At 40.1% G+C, this 25,844-nt stretch overlaps 14 protein-coding genes across 14 annotated transcripts; 7 read left to right on the top strand and 7 right to left on the bottom strand.

The window, feature by feature from the left end:
* Positions 1-331: 331 nt before the first annotated feature.
* JH06_5554 (elongation factor 1-gamma-like protein) lies at positions 332-1,580 on the top strand (the record flags this gene model as incomplete). The annotated part of the gene is made up of 3 exons (XM_014673054.1): positions 332-871; positions 903-969; positions 1,000-1,580. The coding sequence occupies 3 exons, from the start codon at positions 332-334 to the stop codon at positions 1,578-1,580; spliced, it is 1,188 nt and encodes a 395-aa protein (XP_014528540.1).
* A 1,938-nt stretch (positions 1,581-3,518) lies between these two features.
* On the bottom strand, positions 3,519-4,793 carry JH06_4025 (hypothetical protein; the record flags this gene model as incomplete). The annotated part of the gene is made up of 1 exon (XM_014673047.1): positions 3,519-4,793. The coding sequence occupies one exon, from the start codon at positions 4,791-4,793 to the stop codon at positions 3,519-3,521; it is 1,275 nt and encodes a 424-aa protein (XP_014528533.1).
* A 1,527-nt stretch (positions 4,794-6,320) lies between these two features.
* JH06_4026 (hypothetical protein) lies at positions 6,321-6,729 on the top strand (the record flags this gene model as incomplete). Its single annotated transcript, XM_014673048.1, has 3 exons — positions 6,321-6,389; positions 6,421-6,514; positions 6,545-6,729. 3 exons carry the CDS (start codon positions 6,321-6,323, stop codon positions 6,727-6,729), a joined length of 348 nt encoding a protein of 115 aa, XP_014528534.1.
* Positions 6,730-6,842: 113 nt separating this feature from the next.
* JH06_4027 (transcription factor IIIa) lies at positions 6,843-8,268 on the bottom strand (the record flags this gene model as incomplete). The annotated part of the gene is made up of 10 exons (XM_014673049.1): positions 6,843-6,935; positions 6,965-7,099; positions 7,130-7,213; positions 7,243-7,399; positions 7,430-7,474; positions 7,507-7,571; positions 7,602-7,983; positions 8,013-8,100; positions 8,131-8,188; positions 8,218-8,268. 10 exons carry the CDS (start codon positions 8,266-8,268, stop codon positions 6,843-6,845), a joined length of 1,158 nt encoding a protein of 385 aa, XP_014528535.1.
* Positions 8,269-11,535: 3,267 nt separating this feature from the next.
* On the bottom strand, positions 11,536-12,559 carry JH06_4028 (hypothetical protein; the record flags this gene model as incomplete). Its single annotated transcript, XM_014673050.1, has 6 exons — positions 11,536-11,570; positions 11,602-11,955; positions 11,990-12,050; positions 12,130-12,179; positions 12,241-12,448; positions 12,476-12,559. 6 exons carry the CDS (start codon positions 12,557-12,559, stop codon positions 11,536-11,538), a joined length of 792 nt encoding a protein of 263 aa, XP_014528536.1.
* Positions 12,560-14,107: 1,548 nt separating this feature from the next.
* Positions 14,108-14,722, top strand: JH06_4029 (cyclin2-like protein; the record flags this gene model as incomplete). The annotated part of the gene is made up of 1 exon (XM_014673051.1): positions 14,108-14,722. One exon carries the CDS (start codon positions 14,108-14,110, stop codon positions 14,720-14,722), a length of 615 nt encoding a protein of 204 aa, XP_014528537.1.
* A 10-nt stretch (positions 14,723-14,732) lies between these two features.
* JH06_4030 (hypothetical protein) lies at positions 14,733-14,986 on the bottom strand (the record flags this gene model as incomplete). Its single annotated transcript, XM_014673052.1, has 2 exons — positions 14,733-14,806; positions 14,836-14,986. 2 exons carry the CDS (start codon positions 14,984-14,986, stop codon positions 14,733-14,735), a joined length of 225 nt encoding a protein of 74 aa, XP_014528538.1.
* Positions 14,987-15,998: 1,012 nt separating this feature from the next.
* JH06_4031 (hypothetical protein) lies at positions 15,999-17,359 on the bottom strand (the record flags this gene model as incomplete). Its single annotated transcript, XM_014673053.1, has 3 exons — positions 15,999-16,709; positions 16,740-16,895; positions 16,925-17,359. The coding sequence occupies 3 exons, from the start codon at positions 17,357-17,359 to the stop codon at positions 15,999-16,001; spliced, it is 1,302 nt and encodes a 433-aa protein (XP_014528539.1).
* A 447-nt stretch (positions 17,360-17,806) lies between these two features.
* On the top strand, positions 17,807-18,383 carry JH06_2560 (histone H3; the record flags this gene model as incomplete). The annotated part of the gene is made up of 2 exons (XM_014673046.1): positions 17,807-17,875; positions 18,021-18,383. The coding sequence occupies 2 exons, from the start codon at positions 17,807-17,809 to the stop codon at positions 18,381-18,383; spliced, it is 432 nt and encodes a 143-aa protein (XP_014528532.1).
* A 49-nt stretch (positions 18,384-18,432) lies between these two features.
* On the bottom strand, positions 18,433-19,304 carry JH06_2559 (hypothetical protein; the record flags this gene model as incomplete). The annotated part of the gene is given in 5 exon segments (XM_014673045.1): positions 18,433-18,710; positions 18,739-18,810; positions 18,840-19,125; positions 19,155-19,263; positions 19,279-19,304. The coding sequence occupies 5 exon segments, from the start codon at positions 19,302-19,304 to the stop codon at positions 18,433-18,435; spliced, it is 771 nt and encodes a 256-aa protein (XP_014528531.1).
* A 386-nt stretch (positions 19,305-19,690) lies between these two features.
* On the top strand, positions 19,691-19,994 carry JH06_2558 (SAM-dependent methyltransferase; the record flags this gene model as incomplete). The annotated part of the gene is made up of 2 exons (XM_014673044.1): positions 19,691-19,819; positions 19,851-19,994. 2 exons carry the CDS (start codon positions 19,691-19,693, stop codon positions 19,992-19,994), a joined length of 273 nt encoding a protein of 90 aa, XP_014528530.1.
* Positions 19,995-20,283: 289 nt separating this feature from the next.
* Positions 20,284-20,863, top strand: JH06_2557 (s-adenosyl-l-methionine-dependent methyltransferase; the record flags this gene model as incomplete). The annotated part of the gene is given in 4 exon segments (XM_014673043.1): positions 20,284-20,409; positions 20,439-20,510; positions 20,530-20,652; positions 20,675-20,863. 4 exon segments carry the CDS (start codon positions 20,284-20,286, stop codon positions 20,861-20,863), a joined length of 510 nt encoding a protein of 169 aa, XP_014528529.1.
* Positions 20,864-20,994: 131 nt separating this feature from the next.
* On the top strand, positions 20,995-22,152 carry JH06_2556 (hypothetical protein; the record flags this gene model as incomplete). Its single annotated transcript, XM_014673042.1, has 4 exons — positions 20,995-21,077; positions 21,109-21,166; positions 21,197-21,460; positions 21,493-22,152. The coding sequence occupies 4 exons, from the start codon at positions 20,995-20,997 to the stop codon at positions 22,150-22,152; spliced, it is 1,065 nt and encodes a 354-aa protein (XP_014528528.1).
* A 950-nt stretch (positions 22,153-23,102) lies between these two features.
* On the bottom strand, positions 23,103-25,731 carry JH06_2555 (hypothetical protein; the record flags this gene model as incomplete). Its single annotated transcript, XM_014673041.1, has 8 exons — positions 23,103-23,247; positions 23,277-23,357; positions 23,389-24,167; positions 24,198-24,371; positions 24,402-24,665; positions 24,697-25,533; positions 25,555-25,641; positions 25,672-25,731. 8 exons carry the CDS (start codon positions 25,729-25,731, stop codon positions 23,103-23,105), a joined length of 2,427 nt encoding a protein of 808 aa, XP_014528527.1.
* Positions 25,732-25,844: the final 113 nt, after the last annotated feature.

Genomic DNA, 25,844 nt, shown 5'->3' with positions numbered 1-25,844 from the left:
AAGAAGGCTGCTATGGCTGAAGAGGAATAAGGAAGTTGTGAAGATTGTGTTTGTTGGAAGGAATGCTGTTTTCACAACCTGATTGTTAGGAACACTTGTTTGTAGATGTGTGCACATTATGATGGATGCTACCTGTACTGAGTATCAATATCTAATTCATCCACATTCTTATTCCTTCGTTGTTACTCTTGCGCCATTGCGACACCCCAATTTCGGGCTCCCAATGACAATTCAAGCCATCTCAAAAAACAGAACAATGCTGGTTGGAAATATTACAAATAGATCTCATTCGTAGGAACTCTACACATACGAAGGTAATAACCGTGCAATGATGGCTCTCATTGCTGCTCAGTACAATGAAGTCTGTATTCATGTCCCTGAGTTCAAGATGGGATCTGAAAACAAGAGTGAGGAGTACCTGAAGATGAACCCCAACGGAAAGGTGCCTGTTCTCAAGACTCCTGAAGGAGCCATTTTTGAGTCCACTGCTATTGCTCGTTATGTTGCTCGTATCCGAAGAGATACTGGACTGATGGGAAACACTCTTATTGATGAGGCTCATGTTGATCAGTGGATTGACTGGGCTACTTGCGAGCTCCTCCCTGCTGTATCTCCCTGGCTCTACACGATCATGGGATACCTCCCTCCCAACCCTAAGGTTGTCGAACAGGCCAAGGAAGCCACTAAGAAGCCTCTGACTCTTCTGAACGGATATCTAGCTGAGCACACCTTCCTTGTAGGTGAGAGAATCACTCTTGCTGATATCGTGATGGTCTGTCAGTTGCTGTATCCCATGAAGTTCCTCTTCGCTCCTGAGTACAGAGCTCCTTATCCTTCCTTGATGCGTTGGTTCCTCACTTGTGTGAATCAGGTAGGGAATGTGTGTGAGAGGTAATGAGTAGCCTCAGTTCCGTGCTGTGATGGGACCTGTGGATTTGGCTACGGAGTTTATGTCTCTGCCTGCTGCTCGTAGGAGTGTGATAGGAGTGTAATGTGTAGCCAAGAAGGAGAAGAAGGAAAAGCAGGAAAAGAAGAAGGAGGAAAAGAAGGAAGAGAAGAAGGAGGAAGCTCCCGCTGCTGCTCCTGCCAAGAGCGCCAAGAACCCTCTGGACCTGTTGCCTCCCAGCAACTTCGATCTGGATAACTGGAAGCGTGTGTACTCCAACACTCACAGTGACTTCTACTCAGTAATGGACAAGTTCTGGCCCATGTACGATAAGGAAGGCTGGTCTCTTTGGATCTGTGATTATTTGTACAATGATGAAAACAAGAAGGGATTTATGACTGCCAATTTGGTGTCTGGATTCATTCAGAGATCCGACAGTCTGCGTAAGTATGCCTTTGGTAATATGTCGATTCTGAAGAGTGAGAGTGAGGCATTCTATCGTGTGAAGGGAGCATGGCTGATTCGTGGTCGTTCTATTCAGCCTATGTTAGATGAGAATCCTGATGCTTCCAGTTACAAGTGGATCCAGATTGAGGAGGATAAGGAAGAGGACAAGAAGGAATTGGCTGATTTGTGGTGTGCTAGCGAGACCATCGATGGAATGGAGATTAACTCCAACGAGGTGTTCAAGTAAGCAAAGACAGCTTCTTCGATTATGGAATGTTTGTTAAATGAATCGATAAGATTTGAATGATTATGGGAAGTGATAGTACTAACCATACTCAGATTCAAAGAGGTTTGATGAAGGTGTTTCAGTGGTTTGTATATGTTGTCTTGGTAGTGAAGAGAACTATAAGCAGTATCTCTTTCATATCGTCTCACAATGTTTCATACACTTCAGAAGTCTGAACAACTCATCACTGAGTCTCATCCTTCACATCAAATTGATCAATAAACTACGGACATATCATTCACTCTCTACACAAGTCTCTCTTGTTCGCATTCATCACAATATCATCCGTCAGAGAGAGTGCAAGCAGTTGAGTGTGTTGGGTGAATAGGAGATGTTGATAGAGTGTATCGATGAAGTAGGGGATTGAATGATGAAGAAAACAAGATATATTGATGAGAGATAATAACAGACGACACACAATTCATATTCAAATCATAATGATTCGATATAGAATGAGATGTTGTGGATGGTTTGAGTTGATGAATATGGAATAGGAGTACAATCAATCACAATCATCTCTATCCACTCTCATACAAACAGGAATTCAAACAAACACACTTCATATTGGAATCATCATTCATCAATTACAACACACTCATTACTTCAATCCATCTTCATGTATTCATATAGATTATGATGTCATCATTCACTACATCATCAATCTAATACACACATCATTCTCTCTTATCTACATATCATCCTATTCATCATAACAATTCTCGTTGTTTTCATTATTCAACCCTCTCTTCCCTTATAAGCAATGATTGTGTTTGTTGATAATGACTTGTATCCACGATTCAAGAGGATGATACATGAGATTGATCTGATTCAGTATCAACAAACACAATCAATTCATTAGTATATTATACAGTAACTAGCTATTGATCTAGTATTGTATCTTTGTAGCTCGATGCTTTTCTGTCGAATGAATTGATCAAGAGAATCAGCATCTCAATCATTATCAATTAATCACACCTACTTGAACTATGTATTTTTACTACATTATTGAATGATTCGCTCATTTGTATTCCATTTGAAGTGAGTGATGGAATGTCTCATTCAAATTCAATCATAAATCATTACTCTCCAGTATTACTTTGTCTATACAACAAAAGTTGTCACCATTTCCTTTGATTAGAGAGAGAGAAGGGAGATCTGATCAATTATCATCATTATCATTCATACTCTTCATTATTAGTTTATTCCACCCTCCACCTGTATCTAAACAACCATGTAGAGCGCTAATGATGGATTGAAGTCGAGTCAGATCTCACTCATCATTCACTCAATCATTCATACTCTTAAACACTATTGAATTACATAAGCAGAATGCAGCAGAGCCCATTTCAAGAGTAATGAGAGAAGGGAGATTAGAAAGAGTGAATGACTTGCTTTCTCTACCAACTCCTCCTTGAATCAAAACGAATTCAACAGAACAAGAAATCTGCTTCATTTGATTGATTTTTGATATCCAGAACACTGAAGGAAGAAGAGACAAAATGTGTTCAGAAGGAGTTATATAACTATTCTTAGTAATGTAGTACTCAAAAGAATCAGCATCTCAATCATTATCAATTAATCAGTCATACTGCTAACATACAACTCCCTCACCATATGGAATTCACCGTTATTCATTTGTATTCCATATACAGTGAGTGATGGAATGTCTCATTCAAATTCAATCATAAATCATTACTCTCCAGTATTACTTTGTCTATACAACAAAAATTGTGACCATCTCCTTCTAATAAAGTCAGAGAAGGGAGATCTGATCAATTATCATCATTATCATTCATACTTTATCAATTCGCTTGGATGAGTATAAAAAGGACTACCTCCAAGAGCGCTAAGTCCAATAGTGATGGATTGAAGTCGAGTCAGATCTCACTCATCATTCATTCAATCATTCATACTCTCAAACACTATTGAATTACATAAGTAGAATGCAGCAGAGCCCATTTTAAGAGTAATGAGAGAAGGGAGATTCTTCAATTCAACTGATTTATACCAAAGGAATGAACACTTTCCGATGTCGATTTCAATCAATTGATCACAATTCATTATCAAGCATTGGTCACCTCTATAATGAAAATTAAGTCCAAAGCTGTTCTTTCCAATGATCAAACTCTTCAATTCATTCAATCCATCAATCACAAATAGATTCACTTCACTAAAACAATCATTTCCAATCTCAACTCTCTCAATTTTTCTTAAACAATCAGTATCAAATACTCTCAAATCATTTCCATATCCATCTTCATATTGTTTTACAGTTCCAACATATACACTACTTATCCATCTTCCTCTCCTCACCACTTCCTCATTCTCATTCAGCTCCTTTCCAATTCCATCTCTCATTCCATTCTTCCATTCTCCAATGTACACAGGATTCAATCCTTTGAATTCACTTCCATATCCTTCTCTCAATCCATTCTTCCATCCACCTACATACAATGCACTCTTTCCATCAATTCCATATTCAGTTCCGTTCCCTTCTCGAACAAATCCTTGCATCATATCTCCCTCAAATCCTCCTTCATATACTCTCATTCCATTCACATCATATTCAATCATCAACTCTTCTGTCCATTCTCTCGATACTCTCATCATTACTCCATTCTTGTATTCACATTCTCTCTTCATCTTTCCATCTTCATACTCGAAATACCTACCATCCCTCAACAATTCATAGTCATCATATTCACTCACACTCAACAATTCTCCTTTCATACTTACTTCTGAATAGAATCCTTTCATTCCTTCTTGTTCCTTCAGTATCGAATATCGTTTTCCATTTCGATACAATCCTCTCCATATCTCATTTCCATAATCATCATATTTTATCCACATTCCTTCTTTCTTTCCTTTTGATACTCTTCCTCTCAATACTATGTTACCATATTCATTTTTCTTTACTGTTTCTCCTTCACATTCATCATTCACAAACATCATTCTCATAAACAGTGTTCCATTCTTTCTTATCATCAGTCCAATTCCTTCTTTCTTTCCCTTTTTCACTGATACTCTCATCTCATACTCTTTATTATGTACCAATACTCTCATTATCGCTTCTCCATTCAACTCATCACCACTCTTCATTTCAACACTCTTGATCTCATAATCACCAACGAATTCTAGGGACGAATTACAATTCCTAACGCGGATATTGCTCATACAACTAATAAGTGAATGAATGCTGAACTCCTCAAACCTTTTCTAATTGGATTCCATTTCGCATTCATTTTCTATTAATCATTCAAAGCTACTGTTTGATAAAAGAACGACTATTTGATATGAGTGTGATAATTCTTAATATCATATTGTGAAACAGTGATATTGATATTGTGAAACAGTAGATATATTAGGTTATCATCATCTGAGATGATGTTTGAATGGATTGTATGAACTGTTAAGAATATCTAGTAGAATAGATGATGTATGATTATTGAATATATCGATTTGTAGTCGTTGATAGTAGAGACTGATTTGACCACCTTGTTAGAAATGATTAGTATTATGACAATGGATTCATTTTCATTCTTTCTATTCATAGTTATGGATGCTAATTGATAGCTGACTGTGATAAATGTGAGATGTTATCACAATTCCCCAATACTGATATCAAATGGATTCATGTTACTGAAGAATGAGTTCTGTTGTTAGAATCAAATATGAGCGGGTTCTGTGATTGTTGAATATTATTTGTGGATTGAATACCTTATATTTTATTCTGTCATGAAAGGACATTCCTCGCAAGTCAATACTGGATATTGCAATGTTGGATTCATATTGAATATTGACGATCTGTTGATTGCTTTTGAACTGATGTGAGGATAAGAATGTGTTGTTGAAAAGGGTTAGTGAAAGAAATAAAAACAAGAACGGTCATATCTAGTGGAAAGCGCCCTAACCCGTCTGATCTAGGAAGCTAAGTCATTACGAGTTGAGTTAGTACCAGTGTGGGGGACCCGCTGAGAAGTCTCAATGCTGTTCTTTTCTCTTTATTCTATCAATCAAACTAAGATCTTCATCTGTTGACCTGGTTGTTGAATTAATATGGATTGAAGCCATAATAATTGGACTGGAACTCAATTCCACAGGATATGGAATAACTGAGTTCCATTATGAAATGGAAGAATCCCCTTTACTGATTTTATCCCTGTTCGATTCTCCATTCACCGCTTTATCAATTGAAATGAAACACAAAGGCTCAATGAATAAAGAGGATAGATTCTGATTGAATCCTGTGTCGTTCACAAGAATGGTAATGAGCTGACACAAAATACCCTCCTTCAGAGAATAAGAAGTCATTTTCATCCGTAAAACGGTCAAGAACGTTGATATTCACTGGAATTCTTGCATTTCAATAATTCAATTCAGATATGCTGCATTGAGTACATAGTCCTGCCAACCCATTTTACTCATTTCAATAGATTCTACACATTGATATCACTCATCTAGTTCATCCACATTAGTGAAAGTGTCTGAATTATGAAAGAATATCTAGATTAATTCACTCCAGGATACTTCAGACATTCCCAGAAACACCTTTCCATTCCTACTCTCTTATAGAACCATATGGAAGTTCCAACAAGCACGGATGCCCGAGTGGTCCAAGGGGTTACGTTAAGGCCGTAATGTGTTCGCACTCGAGGGTTCGAGTCCCTCTTCGTGCATTTTTCTTTTCCAACATATCTTGTAATGGATTATTGTGTTCTTTTAACATCGAATCTCGATAATCGCTACTTGAATAACGTAAATCTTCTTAAAGTTGGAATAGTTCAAGACGGGTGATCTATAGAGTTATTTAGTGAATGTAGGGATTCCATTTGATGAAATCGAGGCATCGAAACCCGCAAATCGAAAACTCCGTGATGCCTTGATTCAAGTTGCACGTCTTATCATGTTAACCTGTTGAATTGTAGTTGACCACGGTGGACGTGTTGAATTCCCTCTCCTCTTTATTATGCGGAGTAACCGGAATATCCAGTTTGTAGGGAATTGGGATCGTATTCAGGATATTCTGGATGCTGAATCTATTCCTGATAACCTACTAAAGCAAGCACCTGAAGTCAATACCTTTTATCGTTATTTCCGAAACATGCTATGATGTCTCTTTTCTAGTTGCTTGTTCTTGTGAAGTATTGCAATTTAGTGTCTATTCATTCTTGTTCGTACATAATCCATCAGAACTGTTTCAGCACTCTTTTAATAAACACTAATTTACAATTCTAAGTTTCCTAATTCAGATAAATTGTTCATCTCCTCTGAATGTAACTGTTGATGATTCTTCAACTCTTCTTCCGTGTCAAATATCTATATTACATTAAATCTATATCACATACCTTATCACATCCCTCAACTGTACACCTCAGGGGCTTCATATCACGATGCATTTGCTGAATGTGACTACCCAACTCACTTCGACGGGAAAATGACCTTCCACAACCAGGATAGGGACATTCATACGTCTTATCATTCTAATTCTAATTATCACGATTATCACCAACACCATGATGAGATCGAATATGAAGCATTAAACCACTGTGAGTTGCATATTTCTTATCACAACCAGGATGAGTACACTGAAACCCCTATATCAAAGACACTAGTACAAACACACTTGAGGATTCCGAGTATGGATCCAGTAATGCTGTTTCAGATGTTGACTATCATAAAATGCTTTACCGCAATTCGGAAAATCACACACATAATCTTTTCGTCGTGAACTATCATGAATATGAAGATGAACATTGAGATTGGATTTCCACGCAAACTCTCTAGAATCAATGAACCTCATTCTAGTTTACTTGTTACAGTTTGGAAATGGACACTTATACATTTTTTTACCATTCCTAAAAATGAATCGAATTCTGGAATTCCATACACACTAAACACTTCACTTCCTCCAACATTGATAGTCTCGTGAATGGTTCGTTGTTCAGTTACCAACTATCTATGACTATAATGAAAAGGACTCACTGTAGGACCATCATTCACCAATACCTTGATTGTCATATCTAACATATCTAATGTCTCCTTCTGATTGTTATCTCCTGCTGCTAGTAAAATCTGGGCCACTCGGAATCCATCACGATTCTGGAATGCTTTTTGGAGGAATTTGGAATTCCGTAATTGGCTCGGTTCGCTGTAGGCTCCAAACCGTGACACTTGTCTCTCTACATCTCGTCTCAATTTGTGATACTGTTGTAACTCCGACTTGTAACGCTTCCGATCCTTCTGAGCTTCCTCAACAAATGGTGCTTTCTCTTCGGGTGACATCTCCTTCCATCGTGCTGCGATCACACGAAATACATCCGACTGACGAGGCTGATCACCCATTTCATCACGAACAGATTTGTATCTAGATTCAATGAGAGGACCAATATCTACACGGAACGACTGAAACACGCATAAGCACTCATGGTACGTTTCGGAGCTTTCAGACGAAGACGACCTTCTCCATCAGAACCATCATATGCTATGGAAATCAATTTACACAACAACTTACGTATCACGGCAGGATTAGTAACCTCGATCTGTTGAGTAGCGTACATATCAAGATCTGTCTACAATCGGACAATTCAAAAGAGACTACTATCGGCTGCATACCAATTTCAGTCGTCATTCCAGGCTGACGCGATATCATTTGGTCTGGCTGGCGATTACGCTTCCCACCAAATCAAACCTGAATATAGGCAATGCTTTGCATGGAACTACCCATCACATCCTCATTTCCCATCCCATGAGCCATTTGGGGGTCTCCATAGCTAACTGCGTTCATGTTCATTGTTCCATGCTGATATGTCATCATTGGGTTTCCATTGATGTTGATTGCTGTTCCAATCTGCATAGGAACTTGCTGTGACACAACACCTAGATGAACAGCTATTTTGATAAAATACCCTGCAAATATCCAATTTCATCTGACATCAACCCTAAAGAGAGATTAGAACTGTCCTACTCCCATATCACACACTTACGTCCATTTCCACCTTGCTGCATCACAGGACCTCCCATAATGCCACCCTGCTGTGAATTCAAGTTGTTCATCGTCGTAAATATTCATATTCAAACTAAGAAGATTCCCGCGATTTTCAACAAACAATCCAGACCAGCATTTGTCCATAGAGCACAGATTTCTCTCGTTTCTTCTGGGTTTCCAATGTCTTCAAGAGCTTGTCAACTCTATCTACAGTTTCATCGCGCTTCGTAGCAACATCTCCTGCCTTCTCTTCCTTTACTTCTTCCTTCACTCGATTTAACACATCCACATAATGATCTGCATTGGCCATAAAACGGGCTTTTACGGTCGGATCGATGTTCTTAAACACAATGAAATCACTGTATGCTTGAATGCTCCGGCAATACAAGTCACTCACAGTGATTCGCCATCGTGCCTCCTCTCGAGCATGAATTAGACCATACAAAGTATCAATGACGGCCTCATAGGATACTCCAGCAGGAATAAGAGTGTTTAAGAGCCAGGATGATACATCAGAATTAGCAGGGAAACTAACAATACCAAAAGAAACAAGAGTTTCAGTCAAAAACGGAAGAGGGAAGAATACTGAAGATGTAACTCCCAATTCTTGTCCTAAATCAACCACTGTAGTTTGTAATAATTCTCGTCTATTTCTTACACTCCAGAAAAAAACAAACTTTGCTGACACTTCTCCATCAATAATGGAGCGCAGTAAATGATCCCAATGACGCTGGATAGCCAGAGCATCTGAGTAGTTCGTATTGCGCATCAACAACAATGCTTGCTTGTCCATTCCAAACTGTTCGATGATCTGATACAGCTCTGCAGGCTCCAGTACAGTTACAGACAATCGATGCAGTATCTCAGTGAGATCTGCTTCACCCAGCTCCTCTAACTCCTCCAACACTGTACACTGTACACGGAGATTAGCCTGTTGAGTAACAAGTTGAGCAAGATCCATAGCAGGGAGAGGAAGAGGTTGACTGATAACTAGGTATTTAAGAGTGATTATTGCCTACGCGTACTACGAGAAGCATTCAAGTCATTGATGCATGATGTTAAGAATTGTAAGCGGCGTGTAATTGGTATATCTGTTTCTTTCTACGATGAGAACAGAGAATGAGAGTTACATCAAAAGCAGCCAAGAAGAGAGTTTCAGCAGCTCGGACATACTGACGATTCTTCAAGAAGTAACGATGAAGCAACTAACACTAAGGTCCACTAATCAACACAGACTTCAGAATCGCGGGGACGAAGGAATTCTTCGACAAGTGCCGATTCCGTCTATAAGTCATGCCAAGACATTGTATCTCACATTGAGCAATAGATCCACGTGTTTTGTGTCCAATAATAATTGGAATGCCAAAAAACAGAGTTCCTTCTGCTCGGATTGGATGATCAGATTCAGGTCTGTGTGAATCTCCCGAGCACGTTCCTCAGCATTGTCACTGTCAGTACTGGTTCGAAGCATAGTGAAGACTCCATTCCGTTTCTCGTTAGGGATCGTGCCCAGGAGAAGACACTTCAGAGTCTGAATGATGGTTTGATACATTGACTTACGAGTCTCCTGAAGTACCTCTGTTGAGGAGAAATTGTTCTGGATATGAGGAAGAGAAGGAGAGAGTACAGGATGGAGAACCTGTATAGCATGAAGAGTAAGTGAAATGAAGGACGAAGAGAGGTTATATTGGAGAAGGAGAGATTGAAGGATTTGGAGATGTGAAGTTATGTCGCTAGGAATGAAATAACGGAAAGAGAGAGCGAGAGTATCAAAAGTACGCTAAATGTGAATGAAGAGAAGAATCCAAACTTGAAGCAGAATTCGATCACGTTGCTGAGGAGGTTGCTGAAGAATTCGCTCGCATTCAATCCGACCCTGATTAAACAGTTTCTCACCAACTCCAAAGTAGCCAGGACAAATTCCCGTAAGTCTTTCACTCACTGAAGCAATGACATCTGCAGATAACAAGCTATAAACTGACCTACTCATTGGATTGCCCTCATAGAACTTCAGTACAGTGTTAATCAGACGCTTCACTACTGTTGTTCCTTCCACACTGTTCAACAGAGCACTGAATGGAAGTGTGGCTAACTGAGTACGTGTCTCTGGTGGTAGAAGAGAGAGGATCTGAGAGATCCCAATTGTGTGAATCTACGAATCAAAGAATGAAGCAAAGATTACAAAGAGAAGGAGAGAGAGGAGTTGCATAGCTCGGGTTGCTAGAAGGAAAAGCAGTTGAATGTAATATTGTTCACGATGAGCAAGATCATTTGTTATACTAATTAAGAATCACTAAACAATGAAACTCCTACTTCTCTTGATGTAACTCCTGTTGGAAATACTTTTGAATTACTTCACTAACAGCTCGTAGTTGGAGTTTCATTCTCTCTGCTACCTCCACAGAAACACTCCATGAACTTCCATTCGTAGAAGTGATAGGATGACTCCACAGTGACAGTAATGCTCTACTAAGTACTCTACAAATAATGCTCAAGTCTATCAATACTTAATGATAGCTTCATAGATCACAGAGTGAGTCATATCATTTAGAACGCCCACTTCACCTGTGACGCCTCCACCCCAAGTATCTCCTGCCACACGATATGTTTTGAGGGACGCTACAGAAGCGAGAATGTAATGAATACGAGATACAACAGACTGAGCAGCAGGAAGAGAAAGAAGCGAGATAAGAAGGGTGAGAGCTTCCGTGACTCCATAGTAATTGTTAAACTGAACCAGAGTCTGAGAATATGAATCAGAATGAAGAAGCTGAGTTATGAGGCAATGAGAGATTCATACATGAAGAAGTTGATCTAGAGGAGTTGTTAGCCGAAGAACAATGATTGAAGAAGAAGTGAGAATGAAGAAACGTTGAGTAGTCATATGAACAGGAAGCAAGAGACCACTATACTCAATTCAATTCTTTATGCCTACCTATTCATACGTCGTTGCAAAGCAATGTCTCCTATCGATTACTCATATCATTCTCTGAGTACCTGTTGGAATAACACTCTCTTCCCACACACCAAATACGCTGTCTCCCTTCTCCTTTACCTCCCAGCAAATCTCGGTGAAACAAAGACTGGCCCATCCACTTACAATTCCTATTTCAACCTCTGTCTCTCCCTTCAACAGTGTCTTATCTCGTGACCCTCGTAGGAGGAAGTCACGAATGTATGCATGCACCGAACAATCAGAATTGATTGTAAAGAAGCAGTTGTGAAGCTGAGAACCCTGTTGGATGGCTTGTGTGGAACTAGGAGGAAGACGAAGCGAATGAAGAATAAGTTGAGAGGGTCGGCTGAAAATCACGGGAATTATGGGAGACTTACGATACCTCAGAATTAAGTCTAAAATATAGTCGAATATTGTCATTTGTGATACCAACAAGACACACATCCTTGGCAATAGAAGTTGCAATAACATCAATGGAGAGCAATTGCAACTATGTTAAAGAAAGGAAGTGAATCAAACCTGTTTCGATTCTGTACGTGTGTTTAAGACATTCAACAAGCGACTACAACTAGGACGGGAGTTACATTGGCAATACCGATGTAATGTCTCAAAGACATTACTAAGTTCAAAGGCATATTCAAAATCATTATCTAGAAATAAGATTGAACCAAAAAATGAACTTGTTGGACCCAAATAGTATCCATATATGGAATTCCGTTTATACAGACAATAAAGGATATGACGCTCACTATCAACAAGTAGGCGATTGATGTTACATCCATATCGAATTTCTCGAATAAAAGAGGGAATCAATAATTGAATTAGATATCCAGTACGATTGGCCACTTGGCCACGACTGCTGTATCCCATCAATTGTAGGAACACATTCTATACATGATACAAGAAATAAGAGACAACAGAGTTGGTTCGATAGTCCAATTCGTAAATGTCATTATCCTCACATCCTAAGAAGATACGACCATTCGAACTACTTGTCATGCACAATACATGCAAGTTCCCCGTAGACTGATGAATGGGATTTCCTCGAAATTCCGCCTACAAATGAAATCTAGCAAATAGCGGGACTCCTCGTTGTGGATCATAGCTAATAGGATATGCAAAGATTTCAGATTTGGTGGTAAGAACAAGAACATGCTATACATCACACCAGCACAACACAAAGACAGTAATTGACTCATCAAATACTTTTGGGACTGCAGGTGCTAGAAGGACGTGAGTAATTTGCTGAGTGAAGGAATTGGGCAAAGTCAAATCATGTTTCTGATTGAAACTCCAGAAGTGAATGCTGTTTCCTCTCACAAGCCAATAGTATCCGATTTCAGGGAATAAACCTGAGGACTGTTGAATATCCGTCTTGTCGCAAACCAAAACATTAGGAAACACAATTTTGTTCTCCACCACAATCTATCCATGAGAAAATCAAAAATTCCATTACAGGAGGCAGCCACGATGAATACTTATTGTCATACGGGTCAGAATAATATGTATTATCCTTCTCATCCGCTAACAAATAACGCTCAAATTCCTGTCCAGAGATATCTTGTTCACAAGACTATGAGTGATCTCGCTCCTGATCGATTTACCTCGTTAACTAATTGGACAGTTCTTGAGTAGGCTTCTTGATCTAGTCTTAATTCCACTGGAATTGACATAGTTTCAAAAAACATAGAGAAAACGCCAAAAACAAGAAAGGAGGAAATGGGTTGGAATTTTGGAATTCAACTAGAAAAACGGATCGGATGTTATCTTTCCATAGATGAAATGTATGCAGGCTTTAGAGTCCTATGGATCAATTTGATCATAGCTTCTGAATTGTTTCTTCCCTCTAACTCCGAAGAAGGAGATTCCTCTGTGGTGCAACCTACACTTTTTCTGAAACTAGAAAGACAAATCTTTACAAAACAAACGAATTGGGAGAAACCGCAATGAGTGACAAATTCCCGTGACACCCGTCTAGACATGAGATGTCGAATCAATCAGAATACTCTTTAATCCATTGATTAAAAGGGGTAATAGAAGCAAGTATCGAAAAGACACAGATTCTGTGTTTTAATAGCCTTTGTACGCTATTTCTGTTAGTCAGTCAAACGAGCCGTCAAATCGACCCGTTGGTTAATTTCTTTCATTATCTGCATATTGTGAGATTGAGTGATGGAGATTTGTCATTTGCATGATTTGGTGACTGTGTACGGCTGTATCGTTTCATCGTATCTTTCGAGTAACGATGATGTACCATTCTTGCTGTTCGTTAACTGTAGTATTCATCCCGTATTCGGAATACACTATTTCATTCAGCTGCATTGCCACCACTATCCTTAAAGGACTATTTGGAGCGGTTCGATAACACCTTGTCAATGATTCGTAGAATCTATAGGTACTTTAACTGCAGCGGGGAGTGCTACGTCCTCTCTCTAATATATATTGATAAGTTGATCAAACTTGATTCCTTTGTGATCAACATCTTCAGTGTCTATCGAGTTATAATCACTTCGTACACTATCTTCTTCCATCTAACAATACAGACTCATGCTGGCTGCAAAGTTTTTTGATGATGTGTATTATACGAACGCCTTCTATGCTGAAGTTGGTGGCATTTCTGTTGAAGAATTGAACGTGCTGGAGGTTGACTTCCTTTGCAAGATCCGCTTCAATCTTTTTGTCACCCCTCAAGAATTCCAGAAGTATTACGAAGAGTTACGAGAACACTGCTCCTTGTGCTCATCCTGTCGGCGTCTCTCTCTACCCATCCTCTACAATTCTACGCCATTCGACGAAACGCCCATTCTTCGTTTCCGGAAACATCGGACAATTGCCGCAGATTCCTATTCATCAGACGTCTTTTCTCCCACTGATTATTACGGTTCCAATACTCCTTGGTCGTCAGCCGCTGAATACTGTTCAGTCCCCTGGGCTCCTCAGAATGGATCTGTGATGGGATATGGTCCAACCTACTCCTCGCAGGGTGTACCTGTAGGATGGGACATGAACATGACGAATTATGCACAACAGGCGGCATATGTAAATAAGGTAAATCGAGAGATATGGAGTGACTTCGTAAATGTTAGTCGACGAGGTGAAGAATCGTATGGTTTTGATCGCTTAGCTGGGGACGTAAATAAACTTATGTTCTGTGTGTGTTAATAAACATAATCTAAAATGCAGGAGGTGAGCCTACGCTCTCCGTAGGACTAAGACTCCGATCAAATGAGTTATAGACATCGCCAACTACACTTCAGACAGAATAATACATTTACATGAGAATTGAACTGTAAGAGGTTCCTCTGTAGTGGCAAAGTTCTCGCTGTCCTTATGGGAACGATTCGTAGCAATAACCATATCTTCCACATCCTGTTTACTGTAGGCATAGTCCAAGAGCGGATTACTCACCAGAATTGGTGCATTCATGAACTGGCTTATAACCGCTTCACTTACTATAGTCGATTCTGGTTGTACGATCCTACAAAAAAGAAGAAACAGTACGAATACGTCCTGATGTCAAAGTTGTATACAAGTAGGAGAAGTAATTGAATGGGAATCACTTCAAATAAGAAACCGAAAATGCAGTCCCAAGGATTGGTAGGTGTGAATGAAATGGAAATCACATTGAGAACGGTGAGTAGATCAATTCTAGAGTGAATCAGAGACAGAAGAGATACGAAAAGTGAACAAGGATTAAAAAATTGAGAATAATTTCACACGTAAATGAAGTACATGTTTTCGTATCACTTACACTGATTCGAAACCAAATTGTTATCACTAATTGAACAACAGCTAGAATAAAGGGAAGGATTGTTCCGATTAGCTTAAGAATATGACTAACAATCAGGCTGCTCGAACACTTCTACACTACAAAAACGGAAATCCATTCGAAACCAGCTGCACACTATAGATTACAGAATCTTTCCAAACCCACGAAGAAAACGATAAACTCCAATCCGACAAACAGTCGCCAGACATATGTGAGAAGTGGCCGCCTCTTTTCATTCAGAACCTAGCTTTAGATGCAGTCCGTATCATTACTTTAATATAATGATCCAAAATAAGGAGGAATGAACTGACAATCGCAGGAAATAATAAATCCTGCATCATACATGAAACTCTCGGATTCGTAGTAAGAGCAGGGATCGACAGGAGTCCACGCAGGAGTGTCCACCATAGAGAGTACATTAAGAACTGAAAGTAGTCACTATATATCCCAATTAACAAGAGACCTACCTCTTGACTTTCTGCTTGCTGAAGAGAGAATACCCAATCTGGATAAGGATCTCCACAAATACCAAACTAAAGACGACTGCATTCACCACCGCATAAATTCCAGTGTTTCCACTCGAAATCATGAGGAATGAATTGAAATACGGTTATGGAATAATAGGGCCTAATTTATGAATTGGGTCATTCACTGTTTATCACAAACAAGTTACGAAGATAAATCTTTGATTTGTGAAATAGTCGAAATGATACCCAGCATGGTAGATACCAAGATGAGAATGTGAGCAAACGGGTAGAGCCAAGAAGGTCCGAGAATGGATTTCACGACGGCTTTAGGCTGTTTCCTGAAACGCTTAACAACGGCAATGTACAGAATTGCTGGATACACGTAGATGAGAAGAATGCCTCCTGTGGATCCCGTAAGTCCAAAAACAACATCCAACTGGGGTATGGCAATTGCAATGGACCAGACAATGGTACACCAGATAAAAGACTCGCTTACACGTCTCCAGAGAACGCGTTCACCCTTAAAGAGAAGTCTATCAATTGTAGCAACAGATGGGTACACGACAATGGGATTGGAGAAAAGAGCAACCAGAGCATATGCAAGTTTGACGATACTTAGATACCAATATCCCTTCTGTTGAAAATTTGTCAGGAGGTTCCCTGCAATGGAGCTACCAAAAGCGAAGTAAGCAAACATGCCCACGACATAGTAGAGACAACAAGAGAAGATGGCTGCACCTGCTCCGATCCGGAACATCTTATGTACCTTTGTCGCGAACTTGGATCCTTTGGGATACTTGAGCTCACTATGCAGTTTGGGAACCGCTGTATGGAAGCATAACGCAGTTGAAAAGATGGCTACTGAAGCTGTAACTGAGCCTATATCTTTGGGCCAATAGTTATAGTGTAATGGCTACATTTGAGGAACTCCCGTTTTCTGTACCTCTGTGGTTAGTTGCTCAATTCCAAGATAGACGGAGATTATAACAAATAGAATGATGCATGCTACTGCACCACCTGATGTATATTTGAGCATATCTAGTTTCCGAATTGATAGAAGCGGGACAGAGAAAAGGATGGTTGTAAGGTATGTAATCCACTACCTGTTAGTCTTCATGTACTTCCTACCCAACGGTTGTTCCATACCCATGCTGAACTCAGTCCGCCCCATGCTTCTAACAAATCCAACACCTGCTCAAAGATGATTACAAAGTATGCTGTAGACACACCTAGCTCGTAGATAATGAGAGTAGCATTCGAAATAATAATCATATTTTTTCCATAGAGGATGCTGGAAATTCCTCCCAACGTATCCTTATTTGTATAAGTGGCTGCAACAGTTAGGTAAAACGAACCAAATAATGATAGAGCCAGAGATGCCAGAAGGAGGAAAAAGGCTCCAAACAAGCCAGTATTGTGAACAGTAGCTGGAATTGATAGGATTCCAGCTCCAATAATACAGTTGATCACATTCACAAAGGTAGATGTGAAGGTTGCACCCACTTCCTTGATCATCGAAAGGTGATCATCTTCATTCTCATTTGCTGTTTCTGTAGTGTCCATAGAAGTAATTCTGGACTATCCTCAATAACACGACAATCAAGGCGTTTTGAACAAACAACACAACTTTGGTATTCATAAACACCAGTTCTTGTTTAGTATCCGAAACCGTACAGAGTCTTACCCTGACGCTTCAAAGCATACACGACATCCATAGCAGTCACAGTCTTTCTCTTGGCGTGCTCAGTGTAGGTGACAGCATCACGAACCACTCCATCCAAGAAGGTCTTCAGCACAGAACGGGTTTCATCATAAATCAGACCACTGATACGCTTCACACCTCCACGACGAGCCAAACGACGAATAGCGGGTTTCGTAATACCCAAAATGTTATCACGCATCACCTTGCGATGTCTCTTAGCACCTCCCTTTCCAAGTCCCTTTCCTCCTTTACCACGTCCAGACATGATTAGTTTTCTAGTTGATTAAATAAAATATGATAGCAGCAGAATGGTATGGCGGGAAAGAAAAATCTATACACTGCTGTTCGCTCCGAATGATTGGTTAAAATCAGACTATGTATCATATTACCCAATAATTGACTTGGATATCACCCGCTACGATTTCTGCTTTTATGCCGCGCTTTTCCAAATCCTCATAATTGATTTGAACAACTGAAATGGCTCGTACTAAGCAAACTGCAAGAAAGAGTACTGGAGGAAAGGTTCCTCGTAAACAACTGGCTACTAAGGCCGCTCGTAAGTCTTCTCCCGCTGCTGGAGCTGTGAAGAAGCCCCATCGTTATAGACCTGGAACTGTGGCTCTCCGTGAGATCCGCAAGTATCAGAAGAGCACCGAGCTTCTGATCCGTAAGCTCCCCTTCCAGCGTCTGGTCCGTGAAGTCGCTCAGGACTTCAAGAACGATCTTCGTTTCCAGGGTTCTGCTGTTATGGCTCTTCAGGAGGCTGCTGAAGCTTATCTGGTCTCTCTGTTCGAGGATACGAATCTGTGTGCTATCCATGCCAAGCGTGTGACTATTATGCCTCGTGATATGCAGCTGGCTCGTCGTATTCGTAACGAGAAGTAAACACACTGGTATTTCTCAATACCATAAGTTCCTGTTTGTATCAAACACATTATTTGTACACAAGAAACCTGTCTTTATAGAAATCAGGATGGATGTCCACCATCCACTTGCATGTCATGCCAACAGTACGAACATAGCGCTCACATAACCGTTTCCAAGCCTCTCGACCCAAGTACATCTCTTGTTGGCCAGAAGTCTGCCATAGAAGCTGTAGTACACATTTGTACTCATTTGTTGTATCTGTAATAGGATATACCGAAGAATAGCGAAGACTAGCAATGGTTCTTAATTCTTGTTGCAGACCCACGATCAATGTTTGAATTGTACCTATATCAAAGTAAGATAACATAGATACTATCTTGAAAAGGAATAGGCGATTGTAGAATGACATGTTTATGGACGAATTGAATATTGGTCCGAAAGTCATCTAGTTATTAGTATCCTATATATCCATACAATCTAGCAATTCTTTAGTAATGGATGCAATTTCCGCTTCCTGTTCTGATTGTTGCACTGGACGAAGGAGATGTCCTGTACGAAATATCGAAGTTGTAAAGGCAGGATTCTCCTCCACAAAAGAACTTTCAATCCTAGAAATATTCTGCGGTCGCGAGTGGTTGTATGGATTCATATATGGATTCGACTGAGTTTTGACCTCACCTAGTCGCAGCATCATGCGATCGTACTCATTTGAAGATGAGGCCATCGTGCTTTCATTGAGGATTGAGTCATTCCAATTAGTCTACAGTGAGAATAAACAACATTACCCACAGAATTTGAAGTGTGAGAGTTCATTAGTTGACGAAGGTGCGAATAATCCACATATCCTGAAATTTGATTTGTGGTAAAAAAGTACTCGAATTCTTGGAATGATCCACATCTATCGATCACCTACCCCGTTCTGTCATTGGAATGGAACATTGATTTAGAAGAGATCGGAACTCTGCTTTGTTCAATCGAGAATCCCCATCCCTATCGAGATTTCGAAATACAGATTTCATCTGATCCTTCTGTTGCAATAGAGTAGACTACATGGTTATCCGAATCGAGATCGCTTACATAGACTTGATCTGCCTTTCTTGCCAGTGGATCTCCTCTACAGAGTCAATGACATTGATTGAATCACTACTGCATTGAGAGTGAACTTTGAATGATTGTTGCCAAAACCGTGCCTTTTTCTGACATCTTCAAGTTCTCTTCGTAGAGACTGTTTCCATGCTCCATTTGTGTAGAAATCGAATTCCATTACGATTTTCATTTCTTCGTTTCTTTTCTTCTAAACAGGAGGTGTTTGATCGAGGTAACGAATGATATCCTGTTATGAGCATGTAGATGCTGTGATTGCACACCGAAATCAAGTGGCATTGCGCTCCGATATGAAGGACTATTCCTATTTCCGCAAGGATGTAACAGAGGAGATCACTGATCGGTTGCTTGTCATTTTTAGATATATTTATGATCATTTAGGATATCAACCGCAAGTTTCCTGTTACTATTGATTTGGGTTGCTGGGATGGTCAATTTGCATGCAATCTGAGAGGACGTGGAGGAGTTAAAACGATTTATGAATGTGATTCGTCCTGTAATCAAGCTTCTTTGCTGTTAGTGTAGTTGAGATGTTAAAACTGTGTCGGTCCAATAATTCCTCTTTGTCTGATCCCGAAAGTACAGATGTATCTTTGTTCTAATGTCTAGTTGAGAAATACTACATCCAAGTAAATGAAGAGTTTTTGCCGTTTAAGAACATATCCATTCTTTTTGTTTCATCGACTTCCTTCATTTATACCATACAGCCAATTTGGTCGTATCTCCTTTCTTCCTTCACTGGACTAATGATATTCTACAGGCATTTCGTGAGGTATATCGGGTGTTGATTCCTGACGGTTTTTTCACCGGAGCTATGTTTGCCTGTAATACGTTGAAGGAACTGCGAACTGTATTGGAAAAGACAGATATGAAAGTAGAGGGAGTTCTTGCACCACATACATCCCCTCTTCCCACTCCGGGAGCCATTGGCGATGCTTTGGTAGTATGGATTTGAATTACGCTTTACAGGAAGGAAGCAGGGTTTATCATCACGTCGGTCCAGTCTCATCCCATTACAGTGGAATATCGCGATATTCTTCAGTTGATGCATCATCTTCAGGTATGGGATTTACCAACTACTGATTGGAAGGGAATGGGAGAGAACAACGCAATGCTAGAACGTCGTAATCTGATTTCTCGAGTAACGTTAAAAGAAGCCAATGAACTATACAAGGTAATTGTTGTACAAGACATTAATCACGTAGAAATTATATCCTTCAAAGAATGGAGGGATTATCGCAACATTTGATATTGCCTACTTTACAGGTTGGACAGTGTGTGAAGAAACGAAACGAGTGTCTCGACCACGCAAACCAGCTGTGAGTCTACAGGAAGTGTTTGACAATGCTCCTTCATGGAGTGAATTAGAAGCAAAAGAGAAGGAAAAGGCATAGTCATTTAGTTTTGTTATTGTTTGTCCATTCATTTTTATTCACTCAATACATATTGTACTGGCATAATGACATCAGAAGCGAGTAGTATATATATTGGAATTGATTTTGGATGTCATTCGATATACTGTTGTATGATAAACGGAAGGGATACAGATAGTGCCTTATCTACAATGAAAACAATCCTCAACTGCTATCAAAAGGATCGAAGAATAATGTAACTGATTCAACAGTTCGCTAACAAATAGGCCCATTCTAGGGTATTCAAAAGAACAGCTTCTAGTCTGTGACCAGGCATCTCAAATTGTATGTTTTCTTGGGTTATTCGACAATTAGTTAAAACGCAATCCACAAAGTGTCGTTGGCTTTGTTAAACAGTATCTAGGAGTTCCATTTGATGGTCATGTGAATGAGAAGATTGATTGTTATGCATCATTACTGAAAGGAGACAATAACTATGTTTCTTTCCGTTATAATGTTAATGGAGATATTACGGAACAAATGAATGCGCCCGTAGCAGCAGCGATTATTCTTCACGAAGTTCAGAACGTGATTCGACGTGTGATTCCCGATTATTCGGGAAAGAATACATGCATTGCAGTTTGTGTGATGGTGTGGGATCACTTTTGTAGGTACCAATGTATTGGAAATCGAATCAAATCCAACTGTTCCACTTGATTCTCCGAACTGCTGGATATGAGGACTATCAACTTCTCTATGAAGCCCAAGCCATTTCTCTTCAGTACGGCTACTACCATGAGTTACACTGGAATGACTCATATTCCAACACTGTTTTGTTTGTGGATATTGGTTACTCTCACACTACTGCATTCACAACTGTCTTCAGGGAACACTCCCTTCGAGTTACTACCTGTGAGTCCTCAACAGAGTGCTGCGGTCGGCAAGTTGACGAGAGTCTCCTCCAAATGGTATACAAGAAATTGCAAAATGAAGGAGTCGATGTGACAAAGGAGAGTCAACGGTGGAGAGCGGATGTGGCTGCTCAATGTGAAGCATGCAAGAAACTGTTCACACCTGACGGTTTAGATCGATGTGAACTGAGAATACAATGCGAAGATGAAGACTGTGTTATCTTAATTACACGTGACGAGTTTAAGAACTGTTGTAACACCATTGTTGATGCAATTCTGAAATTATGCAATACATGTCTTGAAAAGAGTCCAGAGACTTCAGTCGTACTGCTGGAAGGAAGTACAGCTCGACTTGTGTTCATTCGTGATGTCATTCAGGATTTGCTCTCGAAACGATCTCCTCCAGTCGTGATGAAGTAACCATAGTTCTTCAAGTGAATACTAGGTTTACAGGAAGCATGGAGGAGGATTTGTGTAGAGGCTGTTGCATTCATAGCTTTCAACAGAGCTTTCCTAAAGAACAGCATGTAACTGTCGATGTGAGCGATCTTAACTTAACCTCCTTACAGAACTTCACTTTGGAACACGGAAATCTTCAACAGAAATATGATGCTCTCCAGCAACGAGAGAGTCTGTTGGTTGCCCAACGAAAGAAGAGACAAATAATCGAAGAGTGGATTGGGAAATGTCAGACGTTACTGAAACAGCCGACTGTACCACAGTACTGGCGTTGTGAATATGAGAATCGATTGAAAGCGATCACAAATCAGATGACATTCAGCAAAACGAACTACTCAGACACAACTAAATATGCAGAACTGGAAAGATGTGTAGCGGGCATCCATAAGGTAATACAAGAGTGTACTCAGAGTAACAACTTCCCGATTATACCTTTTAGTCCACTTATGATATCTAATGACTACAATTGTTTGATAGAAACAAACGAGAACCAGTCGGATAAGACAGGAATCGTCTACACTATGTCATACTTGATGTCCATGTTTCATTGAATCAACAGGGATTATTGGATATGAACCTTTGTCGCAAGAGAGAAAATCACATCGCTCCACCCACAGAGCGCTATAGAGTGTGTCTTGCAATCCCACTACAATCAATCACTATTCCTTACCTCCTCTGAAGCGATTAATGGCAATAAAAAGAGATATGGGGGATAAAGAGTCATTCTATTGATGACAATGTCTAATTCTATTTGGGCCATCCCAAACTGATACTCTGAAAACAACTGTTATATTACGATAGAGGACATAAGGACGAATTTCTTGATAGTGAGAACCCATCTAAAGGCTCTTGACAATACCTTTATACATACTACCAATCGTCTAATGAACAAACACAGAACTAAATAACAATCATCCCTTAATTTTAGGCATTTTCTTCTCCTCTGCTAAGTCATTACTATTGTAGTAGTGAGGAGCAATCTCCTTCAACCACTTGATATCAATCTCGCTTACAATCCGAATGTATTCTCGTGTTGTAAACACCAGTTCTTGGAATCTACACTAACAATCCATTCATATCTATACAGCACAAACATCGGTGGATTCTCCAATTTGAAGAGACACGAAGAAGGATGAATCGCTACCACTTTCGGCTTCTTCACAGTACTATCCATTCACATCTACCCCTATTGCATACTGATATTCGCCCGATTTCTGCAATCGACAAATATTATAGAAGAACCCCTCACAAAGAGCCTTGCGAACACGTTCGTTACGAGTATCGTCAGCTGGCTTATCATTCTTGTAGTCTATCTCCACTCGATCGCACAGTCCCTCGAGTTGGTCTCTCACATCTCGAGCACGTACCATTGATCGATACTGCACAAAGTTATCATAACACCAGGCCTCATCATAATTCGACTCTTTCCATTGATTGTACACAACTAATAGAGTATAGTGATCACCATAACTTCCTTGACTGAAGGATTGGTGTGCATTGTCTGCATGAATGGCTTGAGCTTTGGGTCTAATCATTACATTCACCAATGAATCTGACCGATAGAAGACACTGTTATTCACATCTAACATGGAACAAACTGTGAGAATATCACTCACACAGCCATACTTCTCGCTTGCTACAATACACTTACTCATTGTAGGATCACACGGGAATTCAGCCATTTTCCGTCCAAGTTTCGTTAATTCTCCCTCATCATTCAAAGATCCTAATGCATAGAGATGTTCCATAGCTCGCATGATCGATTCAACAGGAGGAGGATCAAGAATCTCGAAATGCAAAATATCCGAAATACCAATGCATTTCAGCATCAAGACAACTGAAGCTAGATTAGTACGTTGAATCTCAGGAATAGTGAATTCAGGCAGTTCATGTTCAAACGTATACTCTGTGTAAAGACGGAAACAATGGCCATCTCGTGTTCGTCCAGCACGACCTTCACGTTGCATTGCAGCTGCCTACAATCACAGAGAAGTAGAATCGATTACTTTCGAGATAGGGGTCACAATCAGACTATCCATCCCTGAACGAGGATTGAAACTGTTCTGTTTACATAGGCCAGAATCCACAACATAACAGATATTATCAATTGTCAGGGAGGTTTCAGCCACATTCGTAGCAAGTACCACTTTACGCACATTCTCAGGTGTTGGCTGGAAACACTATTCTTCAGTCCATTAGACTTCTCATACCAATTGCTGTTCCTTTATAGGTAAAGACGAATAGAGAGGTAAAACGAGCAGTTCCTTAATCTTCCGTCCAAGTGCTCGAGTTCGTTGTAATAATCCTTCCTGAACAGCTTCGATATCCTGCTGACCTGTGAGGAAAACAAGAATATCACCTGGGAGAGGCTGTGAGACGTGAATCTGGAGAATGGAGACAATACAAGCTTCAATATAGTCATTCTCCGGAGCTTTGAGATAATGAGTAGTGACATTAAATCGACGGCCCTCAATCTACACCTCAATAAATACAAGAGACACCAACACTGAGAATAGGAGCCTCATCAAAGAAGTTACTAAACTTCTCACTATCCATGGTAGCAGAAGAAATGATAATTTTTAGGTCATCTCGTGCTCGACTCACATCTTTGATAAGACCAAGAAGGATATCCGTATGAAGACTCCGTTCATGGGCTTCATCAATCATCATCACACTATAGCTGGAAAGATCAGGTTCAGTTAAGAACTCACGTAACAGCATACCATCTGTCAAGTACTTAATGACTGTTCGATCATTCGTTTTGTTCTCAAAACGAACACTGTAACCTACTTCATTACCTAACTTCACGCCCATCTCCTTAGCCACACGGGCAGACACTTCCATACAAGCAACACGTCGAGGTTGAGTACAACCTATCATTCCCTTCTTACAGTATCCAGCTTCATACAAGAACTGTGGAATCTGGGTCGTCTTACCAGATCCAGTCTCAGCTTCCACAATGATAATGTTGTACTTGGCTACATACTCCAAGATCTGCTCACGACAACGAGCGACAGGAAGTGAGGCACGTTGGATCTGAATCTTCTCAAACTCCGATTGGGCATGCGACAGAGCCTCGTCACGAGCCTTATTCTCCGCCAGTAACTGCTCAATGTTGTACCCCTGCTGAACCAGGGACTCCACGAACTCAATATCGTCGATTGGAACCATCTCATAATCACTTCCTTGGACATGACGATCTTCAGCTCCAGCTTGATGCTTTGTCATTTCGATTTGATTACGTTCCCAGCCATCCTGATCGCTTTCACGCTTCTTCTCAGGAACATAACGCTGCTCTATACCCTTCATATCCCGATTCAAAACCTCATGACCATCGACCATCTAAACGTTATTGATCAATACAATTTCCACTTGGCCAGAAGTTGGCATTACATAGACGGGCAATTCATCATCAACGTGCTTCCTCTTCGTTGCCAATTCCAAGACTCTCTATGGATTATCCACTCTCCTAAATGCAACTCTTTTCTGTTCACGATCTTTCTGCTCATTTTCAGTGAGGTCATGTTCATCAAAGACCATCTGCTCGTCTTCTAGCTCCCTCTGCAGCAATTCGATTTGCTTCTTCTGTCTCTTCTCTAAATACACCTGTCGCGAAAGCTCTCGCAGCTCTGGAACCAATTCACGTTTCTGTT

The sequence above is a fragment of the Blastocystis sp. subtype 4 genome, assembly GCF_000743755.1.
Source record: "Blastocystis sp. subtype 4 strain WR1 chromosome Unknown seqid_0061, whole genome shotgun sequence".
NCBI lineage: Eukaryota > Bigyra > Opalinata > Blastocystidae > Blastocystis > Blastocystis sp. subtype 4.
This window is presented reverse-complemented; position numbering and strand designations above follow the sequence as displayed.